The 23,079-nt window shown below is 57.9% G+C and overlaps 7 protein-coding genes across 7 annotated transcripts; 4 read left to right on the top strand and 3 right to left on the bottom strand.

Moving 5' to 3' along the window:
- Positions 1–271: 271 nt before the first annotated feature.
- YHB1 (Nitric oxide oxidoreductase) lies at positions 272–3,231 on the bottom strand. The gene has a single exon (XM_047983990.1). It carries the CDS (start codon positions 2,622–2,624, stop codon positions 1,329–1,331), a length of 1,296 nt encoding a protein of 431 aa, XP_047839962.1. The 5' UTR covers positions 2,625–3,231; the 3' UTR covers positions 272–1,328.
- Positions 275–1,330, top strand: JDV02_002913 (Glutathione transferase). The gene is made up of 2 exons (XM_047983991.1): positions 275–914; positions 998–1,330. The coding sequence occupies exons 1-2, from the start codon at positions 315–317 to the stop codon at positions 1,187–1,189; spliced, it is 792 nt and encodes a 263-aa protein (XP_047839963.1). The 5' UTR covers positions 275–314; the 3' UTR covers positions 1,190–1,330.
- Positions 3,232–5,468: 2,237 nt separating the features above from the next.
- JDV02_002911 (uncharacterized protein) lies at positions 5,469–8,117 on the top strand (the record flags this gene model as incomplete). Its single annotated transcript, XM_047983989.1, has 8 exons — positions 5,469–5,588; positions 5,650–5,673; positions 5,745–5,863; positions 5,924–6,399; positions 6,455–6,747; positions 6,811–7,248; positions 7,306–7,556; positions 7,607–8,117. The coding sequence occupies 8 exons, from the start codon at positions 5,469–5,471 to the stop codon at positions 8,115–8,117; spliced, it is 2,232 nt and encodes a 743-aa protein (XP_047839961.1).
- A 935-nt stretch (positions 8,118–9,052) lies between these two features.
- JDV02_002910 (uncharacterized protein) lies at positions 9,053–11,131 on the top strand (the record flags this gene model as incomplete). The annotated part of the gene is made up of 4 exons (XM_047983988.1): positions 9,053–9,288; positions 9,365–9,961; positions 10,016–10,915; positions 10,990–11,131. The coding sequence occupies 4 exons, from the start codon at positions 9,053–9,055 to the stop codon at positions 11,129–11,131; spliced, it is 1,875 nt and encodes a 624-aa protein (XP_047839960.1).
- Positions 11,132–14,881: 3,750 nt separating this feature from the next.
- On the top strand, positions 14,882–15,634 carry JDV02_002909 (uncharacterized protein; the record flags this gene model as incomplete). The annotated part of the gene is made up of 1 exon (XM_047983987.1): positions 14,882–15,634. One exon carries the CDS (start codon positions 14,882–14,884, stop codon positions 15,632–15,634), a length of 753 nt encoding a protein of 250 aa, XP_047839959.1.
- A 1,401-nt stretch (positions 15,635–17,035) lies between these two features.
- JDV02_002908 (Amidase) lies at positions 17,036–19,131 on the bottom strand. Its single transcript, XM_047983986.1, has one exon. The coding sequence runs from the start codon at positions 18,896–18,898 to the stop codon at positions 17,486–17,488; it is 1,413 nt and encodes a 470-aa protein (XP_047839958.1). The 5' UTR covers positions 18,899–19,131; the 3' UTR covers positions 17,036–17,485.
- Positions 19,132–19,736: 605 nt separating this feature from the next.
- JDV02_002907 (Amidase) lies at positions 19,737–22,890 on the bottom strand. The gene is made up of 7 exons (XM_047983985.1): positions 22,701–22,890; positions 21,748–22,644; positions 21,364–21,633; positions 21,151–21,292; positions 20,336–21,084; positions 20,135–20,225; positions 19,737–20,024 (listed from the first exon to the last, which is right to left on the bottom strand). Exons 2-7 carry the CDS (start codon positions 22,090–22,092, stop codon positions 19,894–19,896), a joined length of 1,728 nt encoding a protein of 575 aa, XP_047839957.1. The 5' UTR covers positions 22,093–22,644; positions 22,701–22,890; the 3' UTR covers positions 19,737–19,893.
- Positions 22,891–23,079: the final 189 nt, after the last annotated feature.

The raw sequence follows: 23,079 nt of genomic DNA, 5'->3' as shown, positions 1-23,079 counted from the left end.
AATAAAGTCGCATGAACTCAAAGGGCCGAAAACTACATGCGCCAGGAGACGAGTTGTAAGCAGGCGGCATCCCACCGGCCGCCGTGCATCCACGCTGACGTTTGCTTGTCGATGACTTCGGCAACCCCGCATCCCCACATCACCGTCACTTACTCCATTCCATTCCTCTCTCTCTCTCTCTGTACGGCAAACCTGGATCGATGTTATTTAAACCGCCCATCGACGCTGTCTAGTGTGTTCCAAATCTTTATCTGCCACTCGATAACACAACCACCACCAAGCCAAAACAATAATCTCGGATCAAACTTCCAAGCATGTCTGCCCCGCAAACGAAGCGCATCAAGACCACCGACGACGCTCCCTACGAGCTCATCTACTGGCCTGGCATCCCCGGGCGTGGCGAGCTCATCCGTGTGCTCTTTGAGGAGGCCGGCGTGCCCTACACCGACACGGCCAAGACGGCGGGCGACAAGGCGGTGCCCCTGGTGCTCGGATACATGGACGCCAGCAACACGGGCGACGCCACCAACCCGCCCGTCTTCGCGCCCCCCGTGCTCAAGCACGGCAGCCTCACCATCAACCAGGTGCCCAACATCCTGCTCTACCTGGCCCCGAAACTAGGGCTTGCGGGCGCCGACAGCGACGCCGACGGGCTGTTCCACCTCAACGGGATTGTGCTGACGCTGCTGGACGGCTTCGTCAACGAGGTCCACGAGACGCATCATCCTGTCGCAACGTCATTGACCTACGAGGAGCAGAAGCCCGAGGCCAAGAAGCGCGCAAAGGCTTTTACCGAGGAGCGGTTGCCCAAGTTCTTGGGCTACGTCCAGCGGGTGCTAGACGCGAAGACCAGCGGCGACGGGCCGTGGCTATATGGCGACAAGCTCACATACGCAGATCTAGTGTTGTTCCAGGTACGTTCCTGCGAATGACTCGCGCGCCAGGCGGCATCCTGTGTTGGTCGAGCCGATTGCTGATATGCAGTGACCCTGTGTAGTGCCTGGACGGAACCACGTATGCGTTTCCCAAGTCCGTGGGAAAGCTGCAAGAGTCGGGCAAGTACGACGGCGTGTTCAAGGTGTATGATGCGATCAAGGAGAGGCCCAACATCAAAAAGTATCTCGAGAGCGATCGCCGCGCGCTGTATTCGAGCGGCATCTGGAGGTACTACCCCGAGCTGGAGGAGTAGTTGGGCGCGATAGCATCAATCCACGGGGCGCCAACGAGAGGGCTTATTTCACTACGTGTTGAGCAAATAGGCCGGCGACCTGATGGTAGAGGGGTGTCATTAGTTTAAATAGTCCAAATCACAGGCTTCCATTTTTTTTTTACTCCGACGGCGAGCCAAACAACTCCATGTGTATGCGCGCCGGCTCCACGCCCATGCCCGCCAACGCCGCGCTCTGGGCCTTCATGAAGGGCAGCGGACCGCAAATGTAGTAATCGGCATCGGGAACGACGGCCACGTCCTTGATGCTGCTCAGGTCCACCCTACCGACAAAGTCGTAGTCCTCGCCCTTCTTGTCCCCGTCGGCGACCTGCTCGTAGAAGACGGCGCGGCTGACCTGGGGGTTCTCTGACACAATCTTGGACAGGGTCGGCTTCATGGCGTGCACGCGGCCGTTGCGGGCGGCGTGGACGAAGACGACCTTGCGCTCCTTGGCCTGCTCGACCAGCGTCTTGAGCATGGCCATCATGGGCGTCAGACCCACGCCGCCGCTCATGAGCACCGCGGGCGTGGTGGCGTTGACGTCGAGCACGAAGTCTCCAAAGGGGAAGCTGACGTCGAGCTCCGAGCCCACCGGCAGGGTCTCGTGCAGGACGTTGGACACGCGGCCCGCTGGCCGGTCGTCATGGGCGAACTCCCGTTTGACCGAGATCTGAAAGTACTTTTGGTTGGGGACGTCGGACAGGCTGTACTGTCGGGGCTGGTACGCGCCCAGCTCGGGGACGAAGCAGCGGACGCTGACGAACTGGCCGGGCTGGTAGGCCGGGAGCGCGTCTCGATCCTCGGGCGTCAGGTGGAAGGAGATGATCTCGTCGCTCTCGGGGACCTTGGCCGACACGAAGAACTTGCGCCATCCCTTCCAGCCGCCCGGCGTCGTCTTGGCCTGGCGGTACAGGTCGCTCTCGAAGTTGATGAAGATGTCGGCGAGCTGCTGGTACGCGGCCGCCCAGGCGTCGAGAATCTCGGGCGTCGCCGCGCTCCCCAGCGTGTCCTTGATGGCGGCCAAGAGGCCCTGGCCGACGATGGGATACTGCTCCGCCGTGACGCCCAGGCTGGCGTGCTTGTGTCCGATGCGCGAGACGGCGTCCTTGAGCGCCCCGGGGTTGTCAATGTTGGACGCGTACGCCCAGACGGCGTGCGCCAGGGCGGCGGGCTGCTCGCCCGTGGCCTGGTGCGCCGTGTTGAAGATGTTTCGCAGCTCGGGGTGCTCGGTGAGGAGCCGCTTGTAGAAGAGTGTGGTGATGGCGACGCCGTGTTGCTCTAGCGCCGGGATGGTGGCCTTGACGATGTCCTTTTGCTGTGGAGTGAGCGCCGGTGTGGAGACGGCGGCGAAGCTCCTCCGCGCCGCCGGCGCCCATGATCGGGACCCAGCCCGAAGGATCCTCTGTGCAAACATGCTGTTGTGGTGGTGGTGGTGGTGGTGGTATTTGATGCCGTAGCAGATGATGAAGAGCTCGTGCTGTGCTGCGAGACCAAATAGATGGCCGCTCAATGGGGCCGCCGACAGGTGCTATGCAATGCGATTCAAGTACAATGAAGAATGCCTGAATACCTAGAACCCAAGTAGTACAAGAAATGAAATGAAAAAGAAAAACTTTTTGGCAGGGTCGGGGCTATCGAAGCACAGGGAGTGCGGGTGACGTCTTGTTATACCAGCGGTTTCGTCAACGGCGCAAACTCAATGGCAACGTTCAAGAGTCAAGACCTCCCCGGGAAGACATGGGATGCCCGGGGGACGGTCCAGAGCGCGCCCGACCATTCACTGTCGCATGATTAACTATGACGCGGGTGACCCCTGGGTCCACCGAGACACTGCCCTGGCATACTGTACATGCCTAGTCAAGGATGCAGCGTCCGGAGATGCAAGATTCTGCTCGTGCCACCCCATGGACGAAGCTGGAGCACACCCAAGCCTGTGTTCCGCGTGGTCCCGCCGGGCAAGAAAAAAAAAATGGCGTGTTGTGGCTTGTGGTGGTGTGCTGACCTCGTTCCCAATATTTCAGCTTCGGCGAGCTCTCGGAACTGCCCGCCCGTGGCAATTCGACCAGTGGCAGCGGCAAATTTCAAGCTTCATGATCCTCCTACTCATGTATTTCTCTCATTTAGCTCACGTGCCGTGAACTGTTGTCCCGCGACGGCCCGCTTGTCTTGATCATGAACAGATTGGCTCCCGCGGCGGGCAAAGCATCGGGCAATTGGCGTGACAGGAATAGCGGCTCTTCGGGTGCAGGTGGAACGACTGTGTAGTTCCGTTCACGTTGTGCGCGATATTGCCCGATGGATGCCTTGCCTTGCGGCTATTATTCATTGCCTATGTCGGAACATGGTGCCTGATGTGGCCAGTGCCGGCGCCCGGTTCCCTCATGTTGGTAATTGGCAATATGTCATCCAACGGAAGGCTTGTTGGTTGTGCTGCGACGAGGCATTAGGCGTGCAGGGATGCTGCATTGGCGACGCCCAGTTTCCCGTGTGTTAAAAGTTTTTGCTGACGAATCTGACCCGGTTGGACTGTGTGTATGCCTTCATATTCTAGTACCAGACCGCGCCCGTCTAACAAAGGTACTGTATTACATAAACGAAACCAAGAATAAAGGCACTTGAGCTGCAGTAAGCCCCGTTCGGAACAAGGAGCAATCCTCCTGAATTATCCGACCATCCCGGCAGTGAATAAATACCCTCGTTCTTGGATCCCTCATCAGTCCGTGGTGTCCTGCCTCTGACTGGAGCTTCACATGTCTCGCTACATGTATATCCCACCTTGCCTGAGGAGCTCACCAACTCGTCGTGAGACACAGCCTCGGCGATTCTGCCGCCGTGAGAACACGACTATCGTATTCGCATGTCGAACCGTGGACAGGCGATGATGGGCCAGGCGCAATCGTGATCCTTTCGCCGCTGCTGGCCGCCGCCATGAGAGCCGCCTGCACGACCCACTCGAAATCAGTGTCAAAGGCACTGGTGGCCTCGTCGAGCAGAATAACGGACGGGCTCCTGACCAGCATGCAGGCGATGGTGATGCGCCGGCTCTGGTGTCTCATGGCGTGTCAAGGCCCAACCCTCGGGCAGGAGGCCGACCAAGTCCCACGCATTGGCGCGTCGCCATGCGACCTCAACCCGGTCGTCGTCGAGGCCTTGCGTGTTGCCTGCCGGAGGCCATCGGTGTCGATGCCCATTGCGACGTTCTCGCAGATCCTGACGAGGACGAGCACTGGTTCCTACTGGTCAAGCGCAACCCTCCGTCGGCCCCGTCTTGGGTTTGGGAGATATTAGCGGGTAGCTTCCATCAATGGCGATTTTTTTTTTCGCTCGAAGGATCGTAGAAGCGCCCGTGTTGAGCGATCGTTGTGCCGTTGCCGCATACCCTGAGCATTCATAGCAGTCATTGCATGTGCCATGGGCAAATGCGATGCCACCCATCCCAAGAAGACCGCATCCCTCATGCGCCGACGAATGCAATAAAGGGATCTACGAGCATCATTGTGAGCAGAGTGTCAGGTAACAAGGACGTGGATTGTTCCGAGCCCAGAGCCTAGAAGTCCTGGTACCAAATGTTTCTTTCTGGCCAGAACGTAAGGCTTGCTGAGACTGCTTGCGGGCTTTCCGTCTTCCGAACTCGATCGTCGGCTCGTTGCCTCGGAGGCCTTTCAGCGGTGGCTTGTGTCATGTCAGTCGTGGCGTCCCGAGTCGACTGGAACAGAGAGGGGGGATGGAATTGACCAACGCAGGACTGACCTGAAACAGTATACTCTGGGCGGACATTCGAATGCATTATAACTGAGGCTGAGCCTGATCGGAAAATATTTTGATTGTGCATGTATTGACACCAAGCAATGAAGCCTTCCTGTGTCCTGCGGTATCTCAATGGACTGTTGAAAGTCGGGCCTCTTTGCTCTAAACGGGGCAAGAGTCGCAAGACCCGGCAACTCGGGCGCTCCGGAACACCGAGACCCTCTTCTATCGAGACGCCCCACACCGATCACTGCCCCAGAGTCTCCAGTAAGCCCTCGAGCTCTGGAGTAACTCGATGGCCGGCGACAGCTCCCGTCTTAATGACTTTCTCCGACCAATACGAGATGGTCGTGCTTCGTCATCCTACATGTACACACTTCGGCAACCCGCCCACTGCGAGACCCCGTTGGCCAAGGCGGTCACCGATCCTACGACATCTCGTATCGCATTATAGGTTAGGATTGAGAAAGCTGGGATTGGAGCATACTACAGCACTTTCCGCCGGCATCAAATGTCACAACACGGGCCCCTCTCCTCGGATGGCGTGCCGCTGGACCACGGCGCGTCGGCTGTCCCTAGAACGGGAAGCCCCCAGACGCTGGAGTACTCTATACCCATTCAGAGGCTTTCAGTAAGACCAAAATCCTCTTAGCCCTTCGTCGCACGAGACTTGTGCATTGACTGGCCATCAGTGTGAACAGTGCCGGGCGCGCAAGGTATGCCCCATGTTCTACTACTTTGCACAAACTTGTGTGAATATACCTTGGCTTATCGACCAACCGTGCAGGTCAAGTGCGACCGCATTTACCCGTGCACGCCATGCACGGGCAGGCAGATCAAATGCACGTTTCCTGGCGGGTTCAAGCCCCGGCAGAAGAGGCATCGCCCTCTTGTGTCGAGCTCATAGTACGGTTCCTGTCCTACCGCCCTTTGCCTTGAAGCCCTTGCCAACACAAATCCACGCAGTGAAGACAAAATCGACGATATTTCCAGCAAGCTTGACCAGATCAGGACGGCCATTGACACAATCGGGCTCTCCACCCGTCCTGTCGCCAGCGCGCCACGCACCTCGCAACCCAAGGTCTTGCCTCGCGGGACGTTGACCCCAGCAACCTCATCTTCAACCCGTGGGCAATCTTCGCGAGCAGCTAGCATCCGAGATGATGTGTCCGAGGCCGAGTCGGAGGACGACACACCGCTCCGAACGCACGCTGCACACGCGGCGGACTTGGTACAGCAGATGGTGAACAACACCAGCTCCGGGCTGACTCCCGACGTGACCTCGAGCCTTGACGCTCTACAAAAAATTGTACAGACCAAAGCAAAGCGCAAGGCTCAAGCCGTGTCGTCCATTTTGTCCAAGGCCGTGGAGAGTCCAACAATCGAAGGCCTGAAATTACCCCCACTCGAAACCGCCATGATGTGCCTCGGCATGTTACGAGGTCGCTGCCCATCAATGTCTTAGTATCTGGGAGCTTGGCTAACTATGTCCGCTAGAGAACGAGACGATCAAGTATCTCTGCTTCTTCGAAATTGAATCGGTCGGCGAATTCGTCGAGTATTTGCCCGCGTGTTACTCACAAAAGCCCGCCATCACGGATCTGATTATTGTCAACGTCGGCTTGGCCCGCATCTTCTACTGCTGCAGCTGTTACGAAACCGATGCGCACTTGCGAGAGGAGTACGAAAGCCAGTCTGCGGCCTGTTACCGGAACATCGATCTGGTGATGCCTCAGCTTCCGTTTGCTGCGTCGCATACGTTCGACTTGGCTCTAGCCTTGTGCATGGCTGTGAGACTACGCGCCACCCGCCCCGAGGCATGACGAACATTGCCATAACTGACAGCACTTTAGTCGTCGCATTACATGGAAATCGCGAGGCCACGAATGGCCTGGAAACTGGCCGTGCACGCGACGCACGTCTGCCAGACTCTAGGCTTTAACCGCGCAGACTCCCTGGGCGGCGACAGCTCGACAGCCCCTCAGCGGCAGAAGCGGGTATTCATAACGTGCTGCATCATGGAGAAGACCCTGGCATTCTGCCTCGGAAAAGCATCCACGGTCCGTAGCAGCGACGTGCCAGCGACAGACGTCGGGATGGAGTATGGCTTTGGCGCGTCCCTGGATCCGTTGTGGCGCAAATGGATCGCCATTGCTCTGGTGCAGGACCAGGTGTACGATGACCTTTGCAGTCCTAGAGCGCTGGTGCAGCCAGACAACGTCAGATATGCCAGAGCACGGTACCTAGCCGCCGAGATGGAGAAGTTGTTCTTCACGCAGGATAGCGCCGAGGTAAAGTGATGCTCCATGCCTCTCGAACCTGGGGGTTCTGACATTTGGTCTTCTCAGACGCGATGCATGCAAGCGATGCGAGACACAGTCGGGGACACTATAGCAGACGTCTTCTGGAGGTCCACGAGAGTATCAGGACTGGCAATGTTGACGCTCATTCATCGAACTACAACCCCAGATACGAGCACGGGATCCGGATTCTCAGAAGCGTGCGTCTCGGCGGCGGTTCAGGCTTTGGAAGAGCACCAGCAGTGCATGAATCTGCTCGATGACGAAACACACAGCATGGTGGACTTTTACGTTCAATGGTAAGCACAACCACCCGTGTCACAGCTTGTTGCTCATGCATCATACACAGGGCTCTTCTGTCAGCACCATTTGTCCCTTACATCGTCGTCTTCTGCATTACGGTCGAGACATCATCGCCTCTTTACCTAACGAAACTCGCCTCTGTCGTTAAAGCCACTGAGAAGGTGGCTGATACGTATCGCGAAGTCTATGGGAAGCAACTCGCCATTTTCAGACTCATGTACGATGTTGCGTGTAAGTGCGTCGAGGCGAGAAGTACCGATTCTGAGGCATCGCGTCAGCTTGGCAAGTCGACAGACGCGACGGCAAGCATATCGGCAGCCCAGTACAACATGGCTGCTTCCAGTTCCTCGGCTGTGTTCAACGACCAGTCTTTCGGGTTCCAGACCCTCGATGCAGCCGGAGCAGGCATGGGGGTTGAGCACTCGGGGGCCTTGCTTGGCAGCAACATGGTTGGGCTCTCCCTTAGCGACTGGATGGATCAAAACTATCAGATTTTCCAGCTCCTCGAGGAGGACAGCGTAATGGACTGGGACGCGCGAGGGGCTCCGGGTCAATGAGACCCGAAGGATTCGCGAGGCACGAGCACAGCCACGTGAGACATGGCGCTGCGTGAAGAGACAGCCTGCTGTATGATCTAAGTTTCACCGGGTTCTGCAGTGTGGCTCAGAGGACTGCGACATAGCCCCTGGAGTGCGGAGTAAGACTGGCCACGGTGCCGGCCCGTGCCTGTTAAAGTCGCGCAACATAGACGGCCCGTAGCCGCAATACCGTAATTGGTAATGTTGTGGCCTGGTGTTCGTCCATCTGCTGGCTTGTTGGACGATTTGACCAGGTACAACAGGCAGACACCCGTTCCTACAGCACGGAATCGAGGCGGCTGACAGGCGAACTGAAGACTCTCACGGAGATCTAAATTTGGTCCTGCTTCCTGTGCACCGCCGGGAACTTGACACAACCAGCCAGAGCCATGCGTTGGCTGCAGCACAGGCCGTACCCTGGTCTAGCCTTTAACACCCTGCCTCTAGTGCTGAGAAACACCACAACAAAAGATCATCTGAATGAAAACAACCCAGTACTCTAGCATTGACCAGGCGTATCAACTACAACATTCACGAGCACGCATGGTTGCGGCTTATACTTGAACTGTGGGGGGATGAAAGCTATATATTATCAGCATCACAGCATTTCCAATCTGTCTTGGGAAAATCATCCTGCCCCCAAACCCTGGCAGCCCGAATGTGTGGTTGGGGGTGGGTTGTTGGTCCGTCCACCCAACCTGCATATGGGCTTCAGCCATAGCCACAGTTGTGTCGCAGGTTTGCGGAGGACAATTCGACCGCCGAAAGCTTCGAGAGCTTGGTTCTGGAGCGGAGAACGCGGTACTAATAATCGTTAACGGTTCCCTGTCGAAAGGACTTCTTCTCCCAAAACGTGTTCCCTTCGCACCCTGTCCACTCTGTCTGCCAAACTCATTTCACAAGGCACAATAACTATGCTTGACTTATTATGGAAGTTGTCCTTGCTCGTGACCTGGCTCTGCGGCTTCGCAACAGTTGCAGAGTCCTCTGAGCTCGTTGTGCGCAACCTTCCGGGCCATTCTCCTGATGACACAGTTCGTGAGATCCGGCGACGACTGGACCTCAGAGCAAAAAGCGCCAACACCACCGTCTTGTTCGATAACTCCACATCATTGGACGCTGCACTCAACGACAAGACTCTCTTTGAGTTGTAAGAGGCCTCACTTGCCGGGTTACGGCGATCTCAAGGCAACCTGCACGGCGCGTTGCTGACATCAGTCACGCAGCAAAACTGACAACGTGGCACACCGGCTGGGCAATGGCACAAATGTCCATGCCGGCATCCAGATCCGATGTGCCAAATGCTACATCAAGGGTGTTGCTAGAGCCAAGCTCACCAAACAGGGGTCATTCAATGGAAGCGATGTCCTGGACGATATCAAGAACAATACAAAAAGCACGTTCAACAGCATAACAGGCTACTGGAATAACGTCACAAGCGTCATCAAGGGGAATATAAAGAACATGACACTCGACGAGATAACTACCGAGATTGAGCAGCTGCCTCCGCCTCAAATCGATTTTAATGTTCGCCTGGACTTTCCGGACTACCAATTACAGGTCGCTTTTGTGAACACCGAGCTCTACGTAGAGCTCAACACTATACTTTCGTCTGGATTGAGCTACTCATTGACACTCTACTCATCGAAAAATTTCGGTATTGACCTCGAAAACGGCTTGTTTGTCGGTGTCGTTTTCTCCATTGATCTCCTCCTCAGTGTGGACAATGAAGTCGTGATCAGCAGCGGATTCCATGTCAAACTTGACGATGAAGTCCTCATGACGATTGCACTGTTTAGCAAGCAGGCATCTGGCCTGGAATTGTAAGTAATACACCCAACCTTCTAGATTGATGGACCTGCTAACTTCTTCACCAGTAAGGGAGGCAAGTTCAGGTTTCTGCCCGTCACCATCCAGAGCGAGAGCACCGTTTTTCGAGCCGTCCTGCGCCTGCAGCTGCGTACGGGCTTCTCCATAAGAACACTGGACCCTGGTATCAAGGTTGACATTGGCGACTTATCGACCGATCAACTCAAAGCGTCTGCAGGGATCGAGGCGCGAGTCTACGCCAACGTTGCCGAGTTCGTGACAAACGTGACGCTTCCAGGTTCAGGAAGCGACAGCCAACCGGCATGCGCCTTAAAGGTCGTTCAAGATTACAAACTGGCGATTGGTGCCGCCGCCGGCGCGTCACTAGCCTTCCTGGGCAACACATACGGCCCTACACCGGCAACGGAGATTCCAATCTTCTATACCACATTGGCATCTGCTTGCTTGACAAGGGCATCTATAGCAACTAGCAGCGCATCGCCCACCACCGCTCGTGCCGTACGTCGAGCCAAGGGCGACCCCTCGACGACGACGACGGTCACCACAGTGACCTACACGGCAACAGCGTGCATGTCTCCGGGCCTGATGAACTGCCCAGCGTCGCTGCAAACCGTTTCGAAGAACGTCGTCACCAAGACTTTGAGCGCGGCAGTTGTCTCAGGATCGTCCGTAGTGTGGTCAACGGCAGTGGCCACGGCAATTGCGACAGTGCCCTTTCCTCGGGACGCCATGACGCTTACCGGATCGTCTGGCGCGCCCAAGTCGTACGTTCCACCGCCGCCAACCACCACCACGGGCCGAACGCAAAGTTCAGGCGTATCTGCGTCTCCAACAGAAACAGCCACGGCGTCAAGCGAAGACACTGGAGGAGTAAACAAGAAGCTCATACTTGGACTGACCCTTGGTCTTGGCCTACCTGCCCTCATTGCCATCATCGGTGCCTCAATGTGAGTCACCCCTTTTTGAGACTTGAGCTGAAAGCTACATCAAGCGTGCAAAGAAGTTCTGACGGCCCTACCAGCATTGTTCTGAGACGACGTCGTGATACACGGTTTGCTTCCTTTATAATGACGGATGAGGCGGAGCCTCCACAAGCAATGCACAAGAACGGAAAGCATCGACAGACCATGTTCGGCTATGCCGCCGTTCAAGATCATGATTAGACCACAGTGAGGACGAAAGTTACAAGATAAGGGTGGGTGTTGTACCGTAGTGTCACTTGAAATGGTAGTCGAAGACACTTTTCCAATCGGACCTACACTCCCGGCTAGCTAATTATTGTGTCATAAATCAGCGACTGGGCTGCAGGTCAACTTATGCGCGCAGTACACCGCGTCACGTAGCCCTTCATACTAGTAGATCCAAAAGCATATGTCCGCTGGCAAAGTTCAGCGGTGCCAAGGAAACCTCGTCCATGCCGCTGCATAAACGATGTCAAAATCATGTGTTTGCCGGGATACGCCTGAGTTAAGATTTGATCCATTCATGTTCAACCGCTTTATGCGGCCTTTGCTTCGAAGATGAATCCTTCTGTTCCATCATGAGGGGCAGTCTCGAATTGCAGTTTAGGGCCTTCTGACCAGAGGACCTTGCAAGTGGCTGGAAGAGCGGGAGGTTATATATGTTCAGGCGCGGGAATACATCGTTTGGGAGATTGATTCGTGATGTAGCTGGCTGACGAAACCTGGCTCCGCGTCAAGCGCAAGTCATCCATGCCTAGGCCTCTCTTTTCGTGCTCTTCTGATCGGCACGCCGTGGTCTTGTTAAGACATGGTTAGGTTAACTCCTAGCTCGACCTTCTAAGCAGGCTGGCGGGGCGAGGATGGGAGTGACATGAGAATGTTCCACGTTCAACTGAGAGAGGTGATTATTTGAAGAGCTATATTGACAGATATTACCAGTAGAACATTATGTTTATTGTCGAATAGGGATCTATATATGATTGGACAGACAGTAGAATAGCATATCGCGTCTTGCACAAGATTGATGTAATCAAGTCATCATGCTATATGTCATATGGTTATCACTGGCCGGTTCTATGTTCCAATCGTAGAGCAGGCGCTCCAAATAAGTCTGCCCGTTCTTCAATTCCAATAAGCCACCTAACAGCCTGTGTTCACTTGGAAACTCTTACAATGTTATGGTCTCGTTTTTTACGTGATAATGGTACAGGAGCTTAGGCTTGCCGCAGGCTCGCTGCCTGCTCTCCCCGTAGCGGAGCGGCCCGCAAATCCGAAGGACTTGGATGCATCAATCTATAGGGTGATATTTGTTCTCATGAGAGCATTGCCAAGACATGGCCCAGCGCTGAATGCATACGATCATATACTATATGGATGGGGAGGGTTGGCCCCATCGCGGCCTGATGCTCTATTTTCACCAGAATGCGAATGTAATTCTCACCAGACCAAGCCAGACGTCTCCATATAGTATGTGCTCGTGTTGTCAACGAATGTCTCAATCGTCATTCATCCCGACTTACCGATCGCAGAGCCTGCATCACACAAACCCCAATTTGTATTTCACATCTCAAGATGAAGAAAACTATTCTGATCGTTCTAGCTGCCTCGGGGCTTGCTGGAGCTTTTCTAATCTCCCCGGCTGCTCCTACCCCGAAGCCAGGACCTCCTCAATTGACTAGGGCCGAGATTTGCGACGGGTTCAGCGACGACATGCCCGGATACACCTGCCGCATGAGAGAGAGGCTTTGCCTTACATTACTGGGTTACCCCAAGCGCCGCCATGCCGACATGACCAAGGTCATGGACTGCATCAAGATCCGCCCAAACTTGACAAACTGCGAGACCTTCCCGAGCGTCTATGGCACGTATCATGGGGACAAACACGCCTGCCGACTTCAACATCTTCTCTGCGAACGGGCTCTAGCGACAGGCCAGCGGCTGCTCGACAAGGAGGCTATGGAGAATTGCTTGCGAGATCCCACCACGCCGGGGCGAGTGGAGGCCGAGAAGCTGTGCAGAGGGTATCAAGACCACTACAGTCGGTGCCTCGATACGTACAGGGACTGCGAGATGGATAACGCAACCTTCGAATACGTGCAAAGTTGCGTTTCGGCCGCGGCTATGGTGCCTCCACCGGGCGATGACTCTGAGTATCCGGTCCCTCCCTCCACAGACACACCGAGACGTCGCCGTGTAGATACTGAGGTAGGGAGCCTCTAAACTCCACCGGAAGAACATGTGGCTCGGTCTTCCGCGTTCATGGAGTCTCAGTAAGCCTGGCTCAAGGAGGGCCATGGTATAATTCAGATCTAGGGCTTCGGGGCTCACACGGTGAGGAGCGAAGGGGCGTGACGTCACGGGACTGGTGATCTTTGCATAATGCCACTAGACGTCATCGCCATTGATGCTCACAAGGTCAATCTACACAAAGTTTCGCGATCTACAAGCAGTGATATCTTAAGTACATTGAAGCCCGTGAGCAGGACCGTCATATCCCCCATTTGCCGAGCCGTTGCCTCCATACGCGGCCCCATGTCCCCGAAACTCTCGTCATGTCGACCCTGACCGTAGAACCATCGATGACAATGCAAATGATGAGGCTGTCCCGCGACGAATTCTCCCCCCAAAAGACGTACCCCGGTCAGGGGCCAGCAGCCCTGCGGTCCGTCACATCGAACCGCGAGACGGTGCCCTTGTACATTCGTATCCGGGCGCGCACGGCTTCGGGCCGGTGTGGTGCGCCCGAGGTGTCTACCGTCCACCTCCACGGGGGACATCGTATTCGGTATTGTTAATGGTCACGTACTGCACCCGCAACTGTCTCGTGCGATTTCGGCTCCGGCCAGCGGCAGGCGGAAGCCTCGTCGACAAGTTTTCCGTCCACACGCGGGGTTTCGGTTCCATCGTGAAAATGCCCACTTACAGACAAAAGTCTTTTCGCGTTTTTGCCGTGGGCAATGGCGTCAGCGCCGCCTCGGGATCTCGGCCGGGGCTGCATCGGCTTCCACTGGAGGCGGCCGTCGTACGCCAGGGACTGAATGGCACTTAATAGTAGATCCGTACGTAACAGAGCTACAGGCACATTTCCACTAGAGGACAAGGCTCGCTGGCCTTGTCCCGTTTGCCGCATCGGCCGGCGAGCTCCCGAAGAGGGATTGTCCTACTAACTCCAGTTCATACTATGACTATCAACTAACTACCTTACTTACTGCTAACGTGACTCGGTCCGTTAGCGGGCGCGCGGCGTCGGTCGCTGCCGGCTTCTCGCCCTGTCAGCGCGATCACGTTTGCTGTTGCTTGCTGGCTTGCTTGCTTGCTTACACGGGCACAGCCACAGCTGCTCCGGCCGAGATCCGCACGTTTTTATGTATGCCTGTTGGTGCTGCTGCGGGGACACATCAGTCATTATTAGGCTAGCATGTCATCATGCTCGGAAAACACTCGGAGGGCGTGCTCTCTCTCACTCGTCCGAAGCCAGCCCATCGTCAACTTGCTTGTTCGGGCGCCGGCAAGGCGTCAGATGGCGTCCGTCCGTCTGCAAGCCGCCGTATCAATTTGGGAGAATGACTGGATCAATGGCTCAACGCCCCCGACGCGCCATTGAACTCGCCCGCGCGGAGCCGAGCCTCCGGGGTTTGACGACCAAAAAGAAAAGGCGTTGCAGATCAGCCGCGGGCGGACGAGAAGACATGTTGGGTAGCCATGGATGGCGGCGACGTATAAAAAAAATGGAGGGGCCACTCACAGTGGATTGATTCCCAACCCACCATCGTCATCATCGTCAATCGTGGGTGGCAGTATCACCAGCGTCGTCACGGCACGTCACTCGATTTCAGCACCTCGATGCAATAACTGCCCCCGAACCCCCAAGGGCTACTACAATCACGTCCCCCGAGCACCGCCAGTCTTTGCATTTGAGACCATCCGCACAAACACCCTCATTTAGCAAACATGGCCACCGTCGCAGCAGCAGCAGCAGCAGAGCCGCCCCCCGCAGGAGGCGCCAGCAACAACAGCGACGCCGACGCCGCCGCCTACGCCGCCGGCCTCCTCGACGCGCAGACCAAGGCCGCCGCCCTCTTCGACGAGATCGAGCGCGACCTCATCCGCCCCGGCATCTCCGAAAAGGCCCTCAGCGACGCCATCCACGCCCTCGGCCAGGAGCGCCACGGCGTCCGCACGCACTGGCACAAGCGCGTCGTCCGCAGCGGCCCCAACACCCTCCGTCCCTTTGAGGACAACCCGCCCGACCGCGTCGTCGAGGAAGACGACATCCTCGTCGTCGACCTCGGCCCCGTCTTCGAGGCCTGGGAGGCAGACTTTGGCCGCACTTTTGTCCTCGGCGACGACCCCGCCAAGATCCGCCTCCGTGATGCCCTCGAGCCCCTCTGGTATCGCGTCAGGGATCGCTTCCGCCAGAGGCCCGACATGACGGGCGAGGAGCTGTATCGCATCGCCGGCGACGAGGTGCGGGCCGATGGGTGGGAGTTTGGCGCCGCCATCGCGGGACACATTGTCGGGTCCTTCCCCCACGAGAGGATCCCCCGCGACAAGATCACTCTTTACATTGCCGAGGGGAGCATCAATTCCATGGACTGCGTGGGCAAGGACGGCCGCAAGAGGCACTGGATCCTCGAGATTCACATCCGCGACCCCGTCAACAACATCCAGGGCTTCTTCGAGCAACTCTTGACGATTGGATGAGCACAAGAGAGGACGACCTGTCGCAACCAAGCATTGTGTTACGTATATACAAAGTACATGTCGTCTCATTGCTTTGCCCATCATGCTCACTGTCATGGGCCTCGCTCGACATGGCCCCCCGTCAGTCGCATGTGTTCCATCTCCGTCTACGCTGCTCTCTGATTGCAAAGGTCTGGGCCCTGGCTCACTTCCACCCGTGACGCATGTCTCCGTTCCAACGTCACATCAACGCAACACTAGCCCCTCGGCCGAGCAGCACCTCGAGAGCCCACTCCACCCCCAACTTCCCGCATCTCTTGGGGTGACACCATCATGGCTCTCGGGAAGCCATCCGGCCGCTCTCCCCCAATCGCCCTCTTCGCCACCCCCGTCCACCTGGTCGCGGCCACTGAACTCCGCGGCACTCTACTCCCCGTCGCCGGTCCGGCCCGTGCGGCCCTCTGTCAACCGTCCCACATGTGGCAACCCGTCAAATGTGAATTCAGGACTCCACCCGCCCAAGATCCCAACGTGCCAAGGTGCGCATCGTATGCGTGGCAGGAGGCTGCAGAGGCTCTTCCGCGCCTCATGCGTTATAACCAGGTCGTCGCTCGACAGTCAGTCCTCTGTTTTCTGACCCTTGGCGCCGGTGAAGATTGCGTGGTACGGGCATTTTGTCTGGCGTAGTACAGACTGAGTCGCGGCTCTCCTATTCTGGTAGCCCGGACCGTGCGTCGCGGGGTGATGGGCAGATATGCATGTGGCGGTCCATTGGGATTCGTGAACTCAACAGACTGCACAGGTACGCTCGCCTCGACAGTGGACCGATCCGAATGCTATCAACGAGCTGACGGAAATAGTGCGGTGCTCAGGCGATACGGCAACAGGGTCGCGGTCATGCTTTGCCGCTCAATCGCGCCATACTCTTGTTATATCTGTGCTTCTCCATGTCATCAGCCGGCTGGGAGCTGCCGTTGGGGTCTGACAACTTATCCTACCTTAGCGACCGCCTCGGTGGATCTGGTCCTGCGCTGTGAGCCATTCTCTGGGTGTGCCGTGAGCCCCTTTTGGGCCCGTCGCGCGCCTAGCACTCCGAATGGAGTGTTGAAGATGCGTCAAGGATAGTGCATGCGACAAAACATTCCGACTGGTCGACCCCATGTCGCTGACACCGACAGCTGTAGGTAAGACATCGGACTGCGCATCGGCGACAGTGGTCCCGTCACACCGCAGAACTTGGGTTCGATTTGGAATGGGCTGGAAGGAGAGCCATGTGGCTCTGTGACGTTTTTGCGAGCGAAGATGTGGAATACGCGGCGTGGCGGTTCTTGTGCTGTGATGGGTCGGACCTGGGGAATTGAGTCGAGGGATCGATCCAGCGTGGTGAGTCGTGGTCGCTCCTCGCCCGAGTCCGCGACTGCACCCCCGAGGGGCATCATCGACATAGTAGCCAACACTTGGTTAGGCCACGGACATCCGACGGGTTTCATTTCTTTCATCATTTGCCCGGTTTCGAGCCATCAAGTCGTGAGCCCAGTCCCTCGTAAAAAGGTGTTCATGGTAGAACCGCCCCGCCGGTAGGGCGGCTCAGAGCATGGCTAGATCGCCGAGAGGGACCCGAGATCTGCGGAATGGGATCTTGGTCTAGTAGTGGGGGGCCCGCTGACCGGAAGGTTCCCCGCAAAATCGCCCGGAGGGTTTTTGGAGCTGCTGGGTATGTGATGATCGCGATGTCTTACGCTTCTTGCCCTGCTGAAAACAGTCTGGACGTCGCGCAGCGGCGTGATGGAAATGGCCAATGCTGACATTGCCGCAATAGACCCCTGGATGAGTTCTGGTGAAGAAGTAATGACGAAGACCCCTCTAAATGTTTCAAGATGGCGCTCTGCTTATAGCGCCCAGATCATACCAGTATAGAGGGCTGTGTATCTGGCGCGCCTCCCATATCATGGTCATCCAGTCCGCCACGCGCTTGCTGAACATGCCAGAATAAACGCCAATTGACGAGGCATTGCGGAGATGGTCCCAACGCTCGGCAGCGTCTTCGACCTCGAGGCATGCCACAGTTAGCGCCAGGTCGATGCTGCGGGGCGTCTGGCCAGTAATGATGCGTGTGACGTCGAGCTGCTTGAGTACGTTAGAGGACATGGCCCGCGCGGCGTCTTCTTCAGTGCCAAACGGATGCCGTAGCCGATGAATGACAAGCAAAGCAGCCGTTTGCAACACGGTTGCCTGGCAGGCCATGCGCGAGATCTCTGTTGCCGAGTAGCTGTTGACGAAGTCGTCCGGGATGTCGGGTAGCCAGTTGCTAATGCTCCTCTCCAAGGCACACAATTTCCCGAGCGCGTCATCCCCTCGGCGTTGGGCCATCTCGTTGCTGAGCACGCAGAGGTCGTAATAGTGCGGCATCAGCGTCTGGCACAGCCCGATGTAGCGGTCCACGCCCGGAGCCGGTCGAAGCTTCAACGTGGGGACGCCTCCACGGAGCAAGCACTCTGATGTGTCGGTAAGTACGAGGCATGTGAGAAAGCCAAGGTCGACGGGGATGGCGCCGTGGTTTGCCTCGTAGAGGTCTTTGGCCATGCCGAGGACGTTGCTGCATATGGCATGGGCGTTGAAGCCACCCATACGCAGCGCGAACGTAAGCAGCGCCGCGCCCAATGCAAGGCACAGCGGCACGTCGTGCTCGCCTTTGACTTTGATGGTGCGAAGGATGGCCAAGGCAGCAGTGGCCCTGCGGTAGCTGCTGGCGAGTCGCATATCGTCGAGCGGCACGCTCACGTCTTCCCCGGGGCCGGGCATGGAAATTGCGCAGGCCACGTAAGCATCCTTGACGATGGAACGGGCGGCAAAGAACTGGGAGACGAGGCTCTCGCGGTGGGCGTCGCAGAAGCTGGGCAGCACAAACTGCTGGAGGAAGTCATCGGAGAGGATGCGCTGCATGACGTGCACATCGTCATCAATGGGGGGCGAATCGGCAAGGCGGGTCAAGCTGGAGCAGAGCGAGTGCCACTTTTCCTTGTCCCTGTCTTCTGCCGGAGGCGTGGGTAGAGAGTCGGTTGAGGTTGAAGCTGGAGTCGAGGACACGGCCGGCTTGGAGGTGGTGCGCAAATGATGATACGGCCGCGGCCGTCGCCCAGGCCGCTTGACGGGCCTGTTGGACTGGCACGGAAGCTGCAAGCGGTCGCAACGGTCACACTTGGAGGCGCCGGGGAGACGCTGACAGCGCTCCTTGAGAGCGTGGCAGCGGTCGCAAGAGCGCGGGAGTTGGGATTCGTGCAGCATGATGGCTCATGACCGGTCGTGGTCGGTCGTGTATGTGGTGCATGTATGAGCTGGGCAGAGGATGAAGATGGATGCCGTCGACGACGAGAGGCAACAGCGGATAGATGATTAATAAGTAAGGTTGGATGGTTGAAGTGGAAGAGAAGGTCGCGTCAAAGTTTGGGGCTGGGCTGAGGTTGCACGATGGGATCCAATTGACGTCCCGGCTCACCAATCGACGACGAACAACGAATGGAAGGGTCTTGACCGGGCTGCCGCTGGTGGTACTACAGTAGGATATGTACGGATAGGTATGTACAGTATACCTACTGTACCTACTCACTCGCTGCAGGTCGGCGCGGCCGTTCCTTCCATCCACCTTCCACGAGCAGCGAGGGCGGGGTCTTGCCAATGGATGGATCGTTGCGCCGGCCGCGGAGGTGCCCAACCCAACACCACGGTGGAGTCGAGCCCACCTCCACTGCAATCCAGCCCCGCACAGGGGGCACTAACATCCATGGATCCATCCACGAAGCCCAACAGAGCAGCCCAGCGCTCCGCCATGCGGGTTCCATTAGTAGCACCAGCACCCGACCGGGTCCCCGGCAGCACCGGCCCCAGCGCCAGACGACACTGAAAATGATCACTAACGGGTCCCCACGGGGGGTTCCAATGCGTCCACTGCTTCAGTGCCCGGAGGTGCGCCAGGCGGAGCGACCCGTTGTGGCACAGCCCCAATCAATAGACGCCACTGAAAATCCCGTCGATGGCGCACAAAACTTTGCCGGTGCAACTCCCATCACGTCCTCTCTCGGCAGTTCAATCACTCATCATGGGTTCCATCTGGTGCAGTGCAGCACCACGATCACGACTCTATTACAAATTGCAGCCCATCGACCACGCTACTACGTGCTACCCGAGGGCTAACCTGCCTCACCTCACCCTGCCCCAAGGTGATTGTGCTCCACCGCGGGAACAACCTCCTCGGCAGGTGCCTTGTGCTGGATCCGCCCTCATTACGACTTGGCTCTGCTCGCGTTGACACACACATCCACCACCCTGGCCACCTCGAAGCACTCTTCATCTCGCATCGTCGATGCAAATACCTGAATCGAGCACGGCGCTCCGCGGATCCGCTCCGGGTGATCTGCCAGGCGTGCCTCTCGGTCAGTCAAGGGGAGAGAGAGGGGGGGGAGAGAGCGAGGACGGCAAACAAGGTGATGGAAAGCTGGACAGGCATCGTTGAGGGACACTTACACGGCGGCGCAGTCTGCCCCTCAGCTAGCTCAAACGGCTCGGCCGATGTCGACTCGTCCGCCCTGCCAAAGGGAATCACGCATGCCGGATACTGTATCATCGTGCCGCCCGTCGACGGGGCCTCTCGGTTAGCATCGCCGCCAGACAAGACACGACAGGCATCGACTGGGGATAGAGGACAAGATGAAGGCATCAACTCACGTCCAGCACGTTGAGCAGCAGCGTGTACGGCGGCGCGCCATACTCGTCGTGCTCCACGGCCGTGTTCTGCGCCGACGGCGCCACCACGCCGTCCAGGGGCCCGCGCTCGACCCAGACTCTCCTCCACCGGTCCTCGATCTCGTGCCGCTTCACGTTAAGCGCCGCCAGCCGCTTCAACCCGCCATCGACCGCCGCTGCCGGTACGTCGGCCACGAAGCTCATGTCCAAGCCACTCACCCGCTCCGCCATGCACAGCAGCGACGGGATAGGAGGCTCGCCCGCTGCGGCCACTGTCCGCGCCGGCCCGTCGTCAAGCGCGAACAGGTGCCACGCGACCTGCGCTGCCGTCGCCATCTGGCCTTCCTCCACCGTGAGCCGCACTACCTCGTGGCCCGCCGCCTCAAGGAGGCGCACCGCCTCGGCGACGGCCTTGCGCACCGGGGGGTGCAGCGGGAAGACTGGATCTTCAGCCAGGAGCCCCAGACGAAGCTTCCGTCCCACAAAGTCTCTCGACACGTCCCGCCACGGCACGTCGACTGCCGTCGCATCGTGAAGCCACGGTCGCGCGTCGATGACGCTCTTGAGGAACACGCCCATGCTATCCATGTCGTTGGCCAATGGGCCCGCGCACGACACAATGGTCTTGTGGCCCGGCGTCGCACATCGCGCCTGTCGGCCGTAGGGGATGCGCCCCGTCGTCGGGCGGAAGCCGTACGTGCCGCAGCACAGCGCTGGGATGCGAACAGAGCCTACGCGCGTGTCGTCATTAGCCTTCTCAGCTTCTTAATCTTTGGTGGACTGAAGGAGGTTCCTACCGCCCAAATCGGTTCCAACCCCAAGAGGCGACCCGCGCATGGCTACCAATGCGCCCTCACCACCACTCGATCCTCCGGCCCCGAGGCTCGTGTTCCACGGGTTGAGCGTTCTGCCAAAGACGTTGTTCTGCGAGTCGCACGTCTTCATCGTTCCCATATCGCATCAGCAAGCCGTCACATCATGTAGAGGTGGTCCGCGGCGGCCATTCTTACCATCAATGTCTGAGGCACGTTCGTCTTGCAGTACAACACCGCTCCCAGCCCCAACAGCATGTCCACCAGCGCCGAGTTAGCCTCGCTCGTCCGGTCCAGAAACCCCACGAGGCCGATGGTGGCCTGCGACCCGGTCACTTGGAACGAGTCTTTGATGCTAACGGGTAGGCCGTGTAGAGGGCCCGCCAGCTGGCCCCCCTCACGCAGGGCATCGAGCTCACGCGCCCTCTTTTCCGCGCCGGCAAAGTACGTCTCGGTGAGGCAGTTGGTCTGCGTTGGAGTCGCGTGTTAACGTCTGCCGCACTCACTGTCGTCATAGGCCTCGTTTCCTTCCGCAAGGTTCACGGACGAGTCACGGACGGTTCTCGGGAAGGACGGACGTACCACTTGCTGTGCAATGGCCGCTCGCTTGCTAAACGCCGCCGTTACCTCCACGGCTGTCATGTCCCCGCCCGCCAGCGCCGCGAGCAAGCTTTTCACGTCGTAGCCCTCCGTGATGTGCAGCTCCCGCTCGCTTAGGATGCCGCTCCGGCGCGGCACGTCCAAGACGTTGTTCCTGTTACTCTCGAGCGGCGTCTGCAGTGATGCGAGCACCTCGTCGCCCAGTCGCCACGCCACGGGGATCGCCTCATCGCGCTGCTTTCGCTTGGCCGCCGCCCGGGTCTGCCAGTCGGTGGGTGCCGGCGCCGGGGTCGGGGTCGGTGTCGTCGTTGCTGCTGTGACGGTCATGGTTCACTCGCGGCGTGGGTTTGTTCCTTATTGTGATCTCGTAGTGCTTCGATGTCGTGGCGTATTCCGGATGCAGTGTTATTCTCGTGAGATCGTTGCCATGCAGCAGCAAACAACACTCTTTTCGGCGGCTGCAGCAGCACGGTTCCAGCCACGGTCCTTTATATACATCAACCACCCACCACCACCGCCCACTTCCTTTCTTGTTGTTTATATGTATCCCCCGTCCTACTATACCTTTACCTTACGCTGCCCGTTACGTTTTACCCCTCACTCCGTATACGAGCGCCTGCGTCTCAGCCCTGTAGTACCTCCCCACGATCCAATCGCCGCCGCCGCCCGACCGCCCGTCCCGCGATCAATGGGTATGTATAGAACAGGAACGCTCACATCCTCGTCGTCGCCCCGGCGGGCGCCCATATAGGTTAATCCCGGGCTGACCGGCAACTTTCCGGGTGCCGAGGCAAGAGCACGTTTCACGCAACGCCTTGTTGTGCCGCTCTATCCTTCTCCCTTCTTCCCCTTGTTCTTCCGTGTGCGTTCGTGCGCGTGCTGATGTGCGGTGTCTGTCAGATGCGGATCCCCTCCCCCCCCCATCAGAAACTCACGAACACGATCCCCCCATCGAGGCTAGCTACAAGCTCCCCGTCCGTCCACCGCTTCCCTGGCCCTACCTATGTCAGGTCATGACCCGCCACGCGGTATTACGTTAGATACTAGGTTAGTTCGTTCGTTCGATACGCGTATCCGTTCTCCATGCCATGCGACGCCGCGAATCTGATCTGATAAGCGCTTACATCACTCTGCGCCCCGCGTCACTTCTTCTCTTCTCCGCCCTCCCCCCCCCTTCCGGTGAGCACATGCCCGGCCGTGATGAGCCTAAACCCCCTCTCCCCCTCTCCCGCCTTTTCCTCCCTCCTGCGCTGCGTGCAAGCTGGACGGCGCGCGCCCCCCGTTCGATTGTTTGTTTGTTTGCTCGGCAGCGTC

Source organism: Purpureocillium takamizusanense, chromosome 2, assembly GCF_022605165.1.
Source record: "Purpureocillium takamizusanense chromosome 2, complete sequence".
Taxonomy (NCBI): Eukaryota; Fungi; Ascomycota; class Sordariomycetes; order Hypocreales; family Ophiocordycipitaceae; genus Purpureocillium; species Purpureocillium takamizusanense.
This window is presented reverse-complemented; position numbering and strand designations above follow the sequence as displayed.

What these genes read in the sequence shown, in the direction of transcription:
- JDV02_002913 (XM_047983991.1), top strand. Translation starts at nt 315, where the DNA reads ATGTCTGCCCCGCAAACGAAGCGCATCAAGACCACCGACGACGCTCCC. An exon ending in CAGATCTAGTGTTGTTCCAG is followed by an intron (nt 915 to 997) that starts GTACGTTCCTGC and finishes GACCCTGTGTAG; the next exon opens with TGCCTGGACGGAACCACGTA.
- YHB1 (XM_047983990.1), bottom strand. Translation starts at nt 2,624, where the DNA reads ATGTTTGCACAGAGGATCCTTCGGGCTGGGTCCCGATCATGGGCGCCG.
- JDV02_002908 (XM_047983986.1), bottom strand. Translation starts at nt 18,898, where the DNA reads ATGCTGCACGAATCCCAACTCCCGCGCTCTTGCGACCGCTGCCACGCT.
- JDV02_002907 (XM_047983985.1), bottom strand. Translation starts at nt 22,092, where the DNA reads ATGACCGTCACAGCAGCAACGACGACACCGACCCCGACCCCGGCGCCG. An exon ending in ACGTGCCTCAGACATTGATG is followed by an intron (nt 21,293 to 21,363) that starts GTAAGAATGGCC and finishes GGAACGATGAAG; the next exon opens with ACGTGCGACTCGCAGAACAA. An exon ending in TGCTGCTCAACGTGCTGGAC is followed by an intron (nt 20,226 to 20,335) that starts GTGAGTTGATGC and finishes ACGATGATACAG; the next exon opens with TATCCGGCATGCGTGATTCC.